A 12,303-nucleotide genomic window follows, 5' to 3' on the forward strand; every position below is an offset into this window, starting at 1 on the left:
TCCATCGAAGTTTACACACACACAGCAGCGCAATCGCCACCATGAGCAGGCCGGCGAGCCGTCGTTCAGACGAACAACACCCAAGCCACCACACATTTCCCCGGACACCAAGCGCATCCGAGCATTTTGACACGAGTATGATACGGATCTGACACTACGAGCCACCCACAAACGACTGCTCCTGGATGACGATGCCTGCCCAGATCTCTCACTCATCAAGACACGGCTCCGTGACCTCCAGAACCGTGTGGACAAATTACATTAGACGGAGATTTATGACCGGACCAGAGGACAGGGCCTAAGAGGATTTAATTGGGGGCCGGACCAGAGCACCGGACCGAATAGTAGAATATATAATTTAGTGTGAGAGAATGATGACTCATTGGACGTCATCATTATTTAGTAACTAGGAGACCATAACTTTAGATACGGAGATTTTCACAATCTGCCGTTGTTAGAGAAAATCTCGTCCCATATAGGAACGTGATTAATAAATACAGCAGACGCGCCGTTTACAACGGCACTTCTGACTGAATTCACTTATTTCAGACTTAACACCCTTTACTAAGCGCTACTCGGTTTTGACTACATTTTTAAATGACCGAACTACTGTATTTATAATACTACGTTCTTTAAAGGCTAAATCAACTAATAAACAACTTAGGTTATTATATTTTATTACCACAATGACTGGACCAAATACTAAACCGTTACCTAAGGTGGGTAACCAAGCTTGTGACCGGCTGCTGAAACGGTTGCTTGGAGCTCTTCGCCGTTTGCCCTAAGATATGCGCTAAGGTGGAGACAGCACTTGCTAAGAAACACGCACCCGAAGGCGAAACGAGGGTAGAAATTGAGGACCGGACCAGAGGACCGGACCAAATAGTAGAATATATAATTAGCGAGAGAGAAAGATGACTCATCGGATGACATCATTATTTAGTAACTATGTAGAGAGACCACAATTTTAGATCCGGAGATTTTCACAAAACTACTACGATGGGGACCGTCATTGTGACCACACCTGAACATTTGGATAGTGGACACCCATACCGGACACAGCCACTGCCATGGCCCCTTATGCCACCCTTTTTACTCTCCTGGATGCAAGCCTTGACCCTCGACGACGACTATGACCACGAGACCCCAATTCCGGATCCCATCGACACACACACATACAACCGGGACGCCCTGCCTAGTTTGGGGACCGAGTTCCCTACGAGAACACAACCAGTTCCTTCTTCACATGAAGCCCTGCTGAATGTAGCAATTGATGAATACAACTACAATGAAACAGGGCTCAACAGGGAGGTATAGATAGGTTCCAGGAGGTACCACTGAGCACAGGGGACAAAGTCCAATACCACCAGACTACTACCCTCTAGACCACGAGGATACCATGGCCCACAGTAACACTGAGGACCACATTAATCTACAGTTTTTTAATGGCCTACGCGGTGTTCCAAGTACCGCACACTGATGCGTTTATATACAATCGACGCACCAATAACACCTCCGTCCTCCAACAACTCGAACAACTTCAGCTCACCTATATGGACCAACCCTTCGGCCCAGAGGAGATCCTAGAGATCATCTGGATCTGGCATGACAGATTCAGCCATCTGCTCCCTGACCGCATCCAAGAATGTGCTGGACCATACCCACTGCCGTTCTGCGAACAATCTTAAACACGTGCAGTGACTGCATCCGTGTCGGCCTACCCACGGGCTACACGCATGGCCCTCTCCAACAGCCAAACCGCCCCACAACGATGTCTAAAGAAGCTAATCTCGACTTCATGTCTATCTCACCTGATGCAGAGGGTTACTGTTATGTCCTACTCGCCTAAGCCGGTTGCAGGTTACGCGTCTTTAGCGAGCCACTCAAATCCGCAGACATGCTAGCATCGGTCTTAATTTGGTTCTGTAACACACCTAGTCCCCTGCGGCCACGCTAAGACCTACGTTGTCGATGAGGGTAGCACCTTGATTAGCGAGGAATTCGTCAACTACGCGGCCAGTACCAACAGCCGCATCCACCCTGTGTCTACCGGCGAACACGGTGGAAACGGCCGTATCGAACGCCTTGTCCGAACTACTCGCAATGCCCTGCAACGATCTATTGCCCCAGGTGCACACCATCTCTGGCGCCAGGAGCACCCACGATTCCTGGCGAATTATAACGCTACGTACTCCTCTACTATCCAGAACTGTCCTTATACACTGGTGACCGGTCGAGTCTATTCGAATCGGATCCTGGACGCAGCTCTCGGATATCCACAGCCAACAGTCTTCCTTATGTCAGGAAGCAATCCCTCACGATCTGGACGCGGCTCGAGCTGTATACAAGGCCCGAGCATCGCAGAAATCGTATTCTGATAAGCATTGGTTCAATGCCCCAACGATCGAAATTGGTCGCGAAGCTTTCTATATACCGATGCAACTCCCCAACCACAAACAGCGAAAGATTGGTTGGGCCCCGCAACTGTTCTAGCACACATAGCGCCAGTGATGCACTATATCCTCGACAAGACGCGCAACAAGGAATTTCAAGTCCACATCAAGAATATTAAGGCTTACCTTGATCGGCCGCCCTGAACTCAGACCTATGGGCGCGATTGCTGCCTCGTCGTTCGGCAGTTGGCTGTTCTTCAGTTCACCTTTAGCTGAGGAACCGGACAACACCCACCTTGATAAATTGGTGACGCTGTTTCGTACGAGCGTTCCAGCCATTCAATTCTTGCATGAGTGCTCCACAAATTTTACCGAGTGGAACGACCTCCTACGTGCTACCGGCCGGCAACGCGGTGACGATTTCACTGCTGATGATCAGGCCCACTTCCATGCCCATACAGATTTGGTCACTAGCCCGACCGCCACGCTGTCTATATAGTCTACACTACGCAAAGCATACCGCTTTGCACACAGTCGACCGGAACGCGACTGAAAGATAGACAGCCTCATGGTATGACAAGCAGCTAGCCACGCGCTCAACTATCACTGCCCAATAGGATACCTATTGTTCATATCCGATTTTAACACACAAATATATATATATATATATATATACGACTGTGTCTCTGTGTTTTGTTCAGTGGTTTCTTATTTCCCAAGTTCAATTTATTATTTCAAGTTGTCATCAATATTTTGGTTGCTAACGTAGTGTCCGACACGCTTCCGACAGGATCGGATTGTCCTACAATTGGCCATCGGATTCGCCAATACGACCTTCTATTGCTCCTTTTCTTTTATGGGACACGTCCCCTACGAGCCCGTCTGGAGGGGTTGTAGTAGCGGCGGTCACAGTAGAACCAGTCCTGTAGTCTGGACGGTCACTAACACCAAGGGGCTTAGGACACCGACCCCACATGTGACTCTAGAACGAGACGGACCAGAAGTCGGAACTACCAAGCTGAGCCAAGGGTCCACCTTTTTTGTAAACTAGTTCTAGCTAGGCTAAATCAACTAGCTTAGTTCCTTCCATAGTAAACAGAGTGTACCATAGGTATACTACATACATAAATATGTACATAAGTATATATTTTCGAAATATACAATACAACAGTATATACTGTATGTACTTTTTTCTTCTTCTTCGGTTTTCTCATAAAATACACGAGTAGAAACCCTAATCTTAAAATCACAATACATCTATATATAGCAAACTCAGGGTATTTAACTATATACTACATATCGTGAAAATATGCTAAGTAGTTGGTTTTAGCCTTGCTATAGGAATAGTACAAAAGGATGAACCCGAATTCGACATCCGACTTGGCAGTCTTATTAGTTTTTAACCGAGTTCTGTCGTCACTGAGTAATATGCGGGCGCCTAGCCTCAGAGCTGTCCCCAGAGTCCAGATTTAGGGCTGGTCTGTCGTAGGACCGAACTGCCCCGTTCCCTGATTTCTACTCCCCGCAGACGCGGGCACGTAGGGTACGCGTCTCAAAAGAAAAAAAAGGAGCGGTGTAGCGACACCGGTGTTGTAATTTCAAAGCGTCGGAAATTGGGCGAGGCAAAACGGAGGCACTTCTTGAAAGGCGGGCATGGAATCGTTCAGTGTGTATACGTTATAGTCAAGGCTCTGTTCGCTGTTATACTATGCATTTAGAAGTGCATCAAACGAAGACGTTCCTAGCTGTGTGCGGACTGGAAGCTCCTATGTGCCGGCGTTGGCCTGGTAATTCTGGGCAAGGAAATAGAGTTGCCGACGCATGGAAGTTGAGCAATCGTCCGTATATGCGAAGGACTCCAGAGATTGTTATTCCATTGGTTGCTCGTCCAGCGGGGGTTATTCCATGGGATGTACTGGCTGTTGCAGGGCATTCCGGATTGTGCAGGACTCTGCGGAACACCATCGTCGATAGGTTCTAGTGCTTGCATTCGTGGGGATGGGGATGGCTCGACACACCAGAACGGTTTCACTCGATAGAGATAGATAGCGCTGCCACGTCTGATCCGTCCAACAGATGGGAGTATACTGGCATGTACTGAGCTATTGTATCCTCCTTCGCTTCATGAGAGGTGTGGGTTGGGTCAGGGTGTTTTTCAAAAAGGACATGTGAGCATGGGTGTTGTGAGAACCATTGGTTCAGTGGCAGCCTGGCTTCTGAGGCCTGGGTCGTGTGAACGCCGTAGCGATGTCTAAGACGCGACCGCGGACAAGAGAAGGCCGTGATTGATGTCAGTCCATAGCAAGTTCCTCCAGCATTATTTATGCTGTATCTGTACCATGTACATATCCAGAGCCATCCTTAATGCAATAGCCAGTGAGAGTAGAATTCTCACGACTGGCAAATAATTTCAAGTCGAACGAACCCCACACCTGTTGGGAAACATTGACACAAATGTCATTGATTGCGCCCGCCCAACCAGTATGGTCCAGGAGTACTTGATCAAGAGGGCCTGTTGGTGCCTGCCACTGAACTAGATCCTGTTGCAATTTTGCAAAGCCGACAACCGGCGTCGTAGAGAGTTCCGTCGGCTTTAGAGTCGAAGCTGTCACTCTGCTGGGACATTTACAGCAGTTTGCCAGTCTCATCGAGGCGTGAGAGGTAGTCGCCAAAGACCGCCAGTGGCCCGTTAATATATCTTATATCGATGCTGCGGAGCCAGCACCTATGCTTGTCAGAGTGTGAGTATGGGTACGGGCTATGGCCACCCATGATATTTCATGAGTGACTTATGGCCCGCTAAAGAATCATAGGTTCGTATGGGTGGTGGGCTACGTCTGCCACTTTGCGGATGAGGATACGGCATTCAAGCATTTCGCGGCTGATGGCATCATATTTATTTTGGGCCTCGTTCAGCTTACCCGAAAGGAAGACTAAAGGATACATATATTTGTAGGCGGCAATTGTGATGTCGATGTCACGTGGTTGGTCCGAAAACTCTATCATGTTGGGTAGGGGCTCCCCTGATCGGAATATATTTCTAGAAGTTCGAAAGTCATAGGATGTGTGAGTAGGGCCGTCGTCAAGAGACAAGCCTAAAGACTATCCAACTTAGTTTCTGTGGCAGAAACTACAGTCTGTTGCATCGGCAGCATGGGGCCCACAGTAGCTCCTATCTTTTTCGATAACAATCGAGGGTCTGTGGGAGAAGCTGTAGATCGATGTGTACTGTCTGTACGAGCTCCGTCTTGGTCTGGGAGGTACCTCCATGCTGAAGAGCCGGAACAATTGTCACAATAGCACCTTGTGCAGCCAGGATCTCCTCAGTGGCTGTAACTTAGGCGCAGGTGCGCTATGTGTGGTCGTCGTATGTGTGTCCGGTGCTGGGTTGAGCAAGTCGACAGGTGCCGAGAGTGGAACCGATTGCCCTTTAACGATAACATTGCTGTAACAAGGGATGAATTTATTATTATATTCTAGTGCAAGTAAAGCGAAACATGGTACCTGGGGGTGGGCTGATACATGCTCGTTTATACATCATTGCAGAAATGTTACGAATATTTTCACGGCCGAAAATAATAATAGCACAGTCTATGATGGCCCCCCATTGACACTCGCAGTCTGGATATCATTATCTATGCAGATGCGGACATGATATCATTTCAATGATCGTTCGAAGCTTCAAGTATCGTATGGATGGCCTTCAGTTATGGGGCGATATTGCCGTCGTCCAGGTATACTTTAAAGGCCTCAATAAGGCGACCAAAGGAAATAATAGACCTCTTCTCAAGTGCAAATTTCTCAGCTAGGTAAAAGTCCTAGGCTGAGGGACTGGCATTGAGTCCTTATTTGTGTTTTTTGTTTTCTACACTAGACTCAATTATTACTTAGGTGTTTCTCTCACACGCGGGAGTCCGGGTATCATCTACCGGTAATCCTGCTATATTTCTGATCACTGTATCATCAGAAATATTGGATCCTAGATCCATAACTCAGTATTTGATATCCTGGGTTTTGGGTTTTGGATTGGCTTTTCTGATAATCTGGTCCCCGAATGCTACATGAGGTAGCCCCTGGAAACCAGATGTAAAAGAGATCGGCTGCCGATTGACTTATGTAAGTTCGACTCCCTCCCTAAGGCAACTCGGCCGATGGAAGCGTCGTTTTGCAGTTGTGAATGTGAGGTAGCCCCTGGAAATCGTATATAAAAGAGATCGGCTGCCGATTAAATTATTGAATTGCGGGAGTATCCCGCCATAGAAAGCTGAAAAGGGAAGCGGTGTAACCATATTTTGGTAGGTACATAGTTTTTAGTCATCCTATAGTGTTTTACACGTGTGGGTGTCATTTTGGGATCCTTCTGTACTGTCCGTGCCAAACTAACCCGTCGACTATAATTGTTTCCTTATTCGGCGTTGCAGTCTTCATAGCACTGGTACATCTTGGCGGTCTCTACCGCTTGTAAAACGGGGTCCTGTCGTACTGGTTAAGCCCCCTCCTTGAGCCGCAGCGTCATAAAGAAAGGATATTCTACAGTGCTTGTAACTTGCTGGGGCTCTTGTTGGGGATTTTGGCTAGACGTCCCAAGTATCAGAAGTCGTATTCATCCGTTGGCTTAGAATCATTCTATACTGTTAGTACCGAACCAACCCATTGGCTTAGAATCATTATATACTATTAGTACCGAAACAACCCATTGGCTATACTGTTTAATTGTTTTGTTTTTTTTTCGGCTTTCCCGTCTTTGTTTCTGTGGTCCAACTTGGCGGTATCTACCGCTTATATTACGGGTACCTATGTGCGATAAATTTGACGTGCTGATTGTTTCCCTCCTTGAGACGCAACTGTATCAAGACATCATTGATATAACGCGGGCGCTACTGCTTGTAGAACGGGTACTCGTGTGGGACATATTTGGCGTACTGGTCGAGCCCTCTCCTTGAGACGCAGCTGTACCGAGATATCGTTGACACAACGTGGGCGTCGTTCATCGTATCGGGATTCATTAAAGAGGTCCTTCAGTGCTTGAAACTCACTGGGGCTCTTGTTGGGTATCTTGGCCAGACGGATCAGGTGCCAGAAGTCATATTCATCCGGTAGCTTATCATTCTGGGTTCCGTGGGTTGGTGGAAGGGTGTTTTTTTTTTTAGTTCAAGAATTTGGGAATAAGAAAACTAATAGGATATTTCACTCTGGGTAGGTCAAGTTAAAACTGTGGTGTGCCTTTAGATTGATCCCAAGAGATCTCAATGAGATTCTCATGGAGGAGATCAAACAAGAATAGGACCTCGCACCATACCGAATCGACGAGGAGTGTGTAGCACTACTTTATATTGACGACTACGTTAAAACATAGAGGGCAGGAGTCACACAAACAATTAGCAATGAATGGGAATATATTGTAGTCATTATACTAGCTGCGATTTGCAAGATTGCCACCAGACGTAGCTTGTGTTTGCCATCATAAGTAGTGTCCGCATATATTGAAATGGATGTACCTGTAATATTCTAATTGTTGCCCAGTAAGGCTTGCTCAGTTGAATTTTAATACCGTATACAAAATTGCAATACACTACCTATACCGGATTGCCGTTGAAACCAGTAAATACAGCCGGTCTAACTCGACCATTCACTGCGACCTTTTTAAGCTTACTTTTTTTGGTTAAGCACATGCTAACTTTAACCCCCAAATCGATTATTGAGACTCACCGGCTCGGCTCGTCCCCCTTTGGTAGACCCTAGTCGACTAGTATTCATTCATAGATTTATTGGAAAGGAAATACATCACGCTCATGGTAAGTTCTTTGTCCTGCGGGAAAATCATCGAACGCAAGGAGTAAACATTACAAATTTAGGTACAATGGTTTTTATTATATACATGGTAGGGCAGACGATATAGGACTTTGATACGTATAGAGATAAATAAATAAATTGCTATCTTTGCAGACGATAGATCCATCGTGTAAAGTGCTATACTGCCCCGAAAAAAAACTACCTACAAGCGCGAAACTACGTAGTAATTCTGACGCCTTCGATTTGTTCACTCACGTATAACGAACGCTACGTGGGTTCTGGACCTGACAGGATTGAGGGGATGATTCTGACCAGATTTTACAGTAGCTTTGGGACACGCAGTCAACGTCTATCGCAAAATGGTACCGCCGCTTGATTTGACTCAGCCTATCCGTGTGGTCGGTCACTATGTCGGCCTGCTGCGACATAAGGCTTCATCGATTGGACGCAGAGACACTTTACATATGCACTGCTAAGGCCATATTCAACACGAATAGCAGCAGCGTATGTTCGGATACGAAGACGATTGCCTGGCAGTCGGCATCAGTGATTAGAGCTGCATGATGGAACTCTTATCACTAGAAGGATGAATACAATGATGCTGACACAACCTAGTCTTTGATGTACTATACAATTTCAGGTCCTCAATTTGAACTATCTTGTGTAACATGGGAATATCTCGTACCTGACCTATGCCATGCGTGGAAACTATAAAATACGTGCGTCTCTGCTAACACCCCACACGTCCCGTTAATTCACCAAAGAACGACATACGAGTTTCTTTTGACCTGAGTTGAGAAACCGGAAGTTGCCTCTGATTCAGGGTAGTTTCTTACATACTCACAGACACCGGCTATTACCCTTCACATACACCAGCTTTTACTATCTAGCAGGAACGGTAAACAGTAATTGGACAATCATGTAGTGATCTAACTAATGCGTTGCACTAGCGTATAATTTGTTAGTCCATGGATTGAGGGTAGACGAAAACAACAGGCCGCAAAACTTTTAGAAACATGTTTTAAAGTTCCTGTCTTCTGTAAACTAGATTTTCGAACACCTGACCCCAAGCAGTTCAGCAAATGGTTGTTTTTAAGTTTATCCTAAAATTTTCCTGACTTTAGAAACTCTCCAAATATCAGTAATAGCAGACGGAAGTTGGTATTCGACACTCGGCACCATTTCAATCTGCCTCTATATTAATAGTGCGGCACTGTTATATCTTCCTACTCCATGCAGTAAGATTTGTACAGGTCTAACTTGTGATACAGTCCATCATTGATGCAGTCCATCAATCCTAAAATCTAAAACCACAATATCAACAATGTATGTATAGCAATTTGCACTCAGCATTATATTAGTGGAGGGGAGCATTGTTTGTCTGGATTCATAAAACAAAGTGAAAATGTGTTGCTTTTAAATACGAGGTCATCCGGATCCTGCTGTAACAGAACATTCATGTCTGTTTGAGGTGATGCTCACAACATATATAAATGGAAGATCATATTCCAATCTTCGGAATTTTTTTTAACGTGAAAACAGTAAAAGTGTAGGCTTCTGTAGCCGCGTATTTTTTCTCGATATCGCTCATGCTTTCTGAAAGTTATCACATATACCTAAAACCCTCAATCGGTGCATTCCCAAATATTCTTACAGACTGATCTTCAAGTAATGTTATGCGTTTCCGTTGTTTGCTGCAAAAGCACATTCATCAATGACAGTCAGAAGATGACATTCGACACTCGAGACCATTTCGATTTGCCTCTGTATACTGAGAGTATTATCAAACCGAATTATAGCCTGTGTGACACAATTCTATCTCCCTGCTGCATGTAATAAAATTTATACAGGTAAAACTTGCTGCGATGCAACGTATAAGTCTAATCCCACCTTGACCACACTATCAACAATGTTTTGTATAGCAACTCGTACTCGAACAATTACAGTGGTGGAGGAAGGCATTGTTTGTCTTTAGTCATACGGATTGCTGCAAATGTTGCTTTGGAATACAAGGTCATACGGATCTTGCTGCAAATTCAATTTTGTTTGGGGCGATGCGCAAAACCGAGTGAAGAATCACGCCCCAATGTTCGGATCTATTTTCAACATGTGAATACGATATACCTGAAGGCTCACACAGTCGCGTATGATCTTTTCTCGATATCTCTCGTGATTTTAAATACATGTATACGTGTATTCACAGAAACATAAAGTCTTGGTTGTTGAGAGGCGTGTTGCTTCAAATTACCAGTTCATACGGAGCTTGCTGCAGCAGTATATTCATCTCTGTATGAGACGATGCGCGAAACTTGCACAAGTGAAATATCATCACGCCTCAATATTCAAGACCTTTTTACCTGTGAATACAGTATAACTGAAGGCTTGAGCAGTCGCGTATCTTCATTTTTCGATATCTCTCACTATTTATGAAATCTATCATGACATGTAGACGTTCATTCCCAAAAATTCTTGCAGACTTGATTCTGAAGCAATGTTACGCATTTCCGTTGTTTGCTGCAAAAGCATATTCATCCCTGTCTGGGTGAAGCGCGAAACTTACTTGTGTGGAACTTCACACCCCAATGTTCGAAACTTTTTTACATGTGGGTACAATATACAGAGAGCTAACGCAGTCGTGCATCCTCTTTTCTCGATATCTCTCATAAATTTTCACAAGCTATCATGGCATGTAAACGACTTGTATATTTAAACAGTCTTAAAGTCTCAAGTTAATATTAGAGCATTTCTGGGGTTTATAATAACAGCAATATAATAAGTTTGTCTTTTCCTGCTAGAAAGTTCGAAAACTTTGTACCTGATGATGCATTATAAAATCAAAGCTTTACAGCTTGCGCTGTCTCGAACTTATTCGTGGTGTTTACTATTATTATGAATTCTGCTCACATACTTACGACACATCGTATGTTTGCAATTATGCAGCCCGCCCATATAATATAATTCAAATGCATGACTACATATGTACTTGTGTGTCTTAAAATTTTGTCAGGTGTTTCCGCATTCGGGGCACACCAACGTTTAGGGAAAATGCATACGATTTTCTTGACAATTCCGACTGTGAGACATCAATCGACCCGTGCGCTGCGCTTGGCAGTATTTAATGTTGCCAGCCGCCATTGCCGTGCTATTGCCGTGAACTTTGTAATTCAGGTGAAGACAACTTACCAGACATAGCTATATCGCCAATCCCCTCGGTTCAAATTTATGTCTTCCAAATAACAAAACCAAAGTTGATTGAATGCAAAATATTAGAGCCGAAGAATGTGCTGGTGGGTTGTCTCATTGATGGTTTATATTTGTTAAAGCTCATCGCCACAAGTTTATGAATTCCTCGCGAGTGTGTATGCGAATTGAAAACGCGATTTGCCGTAATAGTATATCAGATCAAAGTGTGAACTATGATTATTGTAGAAGTACGTCTGTGAGTGCAACCTCGCACATGCAACCAAACACATTTTCAGTCATGCTGTTCAGTTCCGTTCTCATCATAGCGCATTTTTTTAATTAAAACCCGTTTTCCATATGAGTGAATTTAGTTTGTCGTAATTTTCGTGAATAATAGTGCACAATTAGTCTCTACTATCACTATATTAGTCCCAGGACAGCTTGTAATTGACATACCTGAAACATGCTAGACAGGAAGCGTTAACCGCTTTCGACTACGAATCAACTTGACAGTTACACATACTTCATTTGGATTGTGTGTTTATATATATATATACATATATATATATCTATTTTTATATATATATATAAATATATATATATATATATATATATATATATATATATATATATATACATATATATATATATACATATGTATATATATATAAATATATATATATATATCAATATATATAAATATATATATATATATATATATATCAATATATACTATATATATATATATATACATACATAAGATATATATATATATATACAGGAACCCTCCCACACGCCCGCTCTCCTTGAGTGTCATTCTCATTGGGATTGTCATTCGCCCCGTATGGCTACGGGATCTTGACCCCACCTCTGGCTGAGGTACGAATGTGAATGCCGTCTGGCGACAAACACTGTGTATCCCTGGGGTCTTAGA

The 12,303-nt window shown here is 44.1% G+C and overlaps 1 protein-coding gene across 1 annotated transcript; it reads left to right on the top strand.

Moving 5' to 3' along the window:
• Positions 1-999: 999 nt before the first annotated feature.
• SARC_01310 (hypothetical protein) lies at positions 1,000-2,378 on the top strand (the record flags this gene model as incomplete). The annotated part of the gene is made up of 3 exons (XM_014304964.1): positions 1,000-1,311; positions 1,754-1,823; positions 1,939-2,378. The coding sequence occupies 3 exons, from the start codon at positions 1,000-1,002 to the stop codon at positions 2,376-2,378; spliced, it is 822 nt and encodes a 273-aa protein (XP_014160439.1).
• Between the last annotated feature and the right edge of the window lie 9,925 nt (positions 2,379-12,303).

Source organism: Sphaeroforma arctica, assembly GCF_001186125.1.
Source record: "Sphaeroforma arctica JP610 unplaced genomic scaffold supercont1.51, whole genome shotgun sequence".
In the NCBI taxonomy this organism is placed as follows: Eukaryota; class Ichthyosporea; order Ichthyophonida; genus Sphaeroforma; species Sphaeroforma arctica.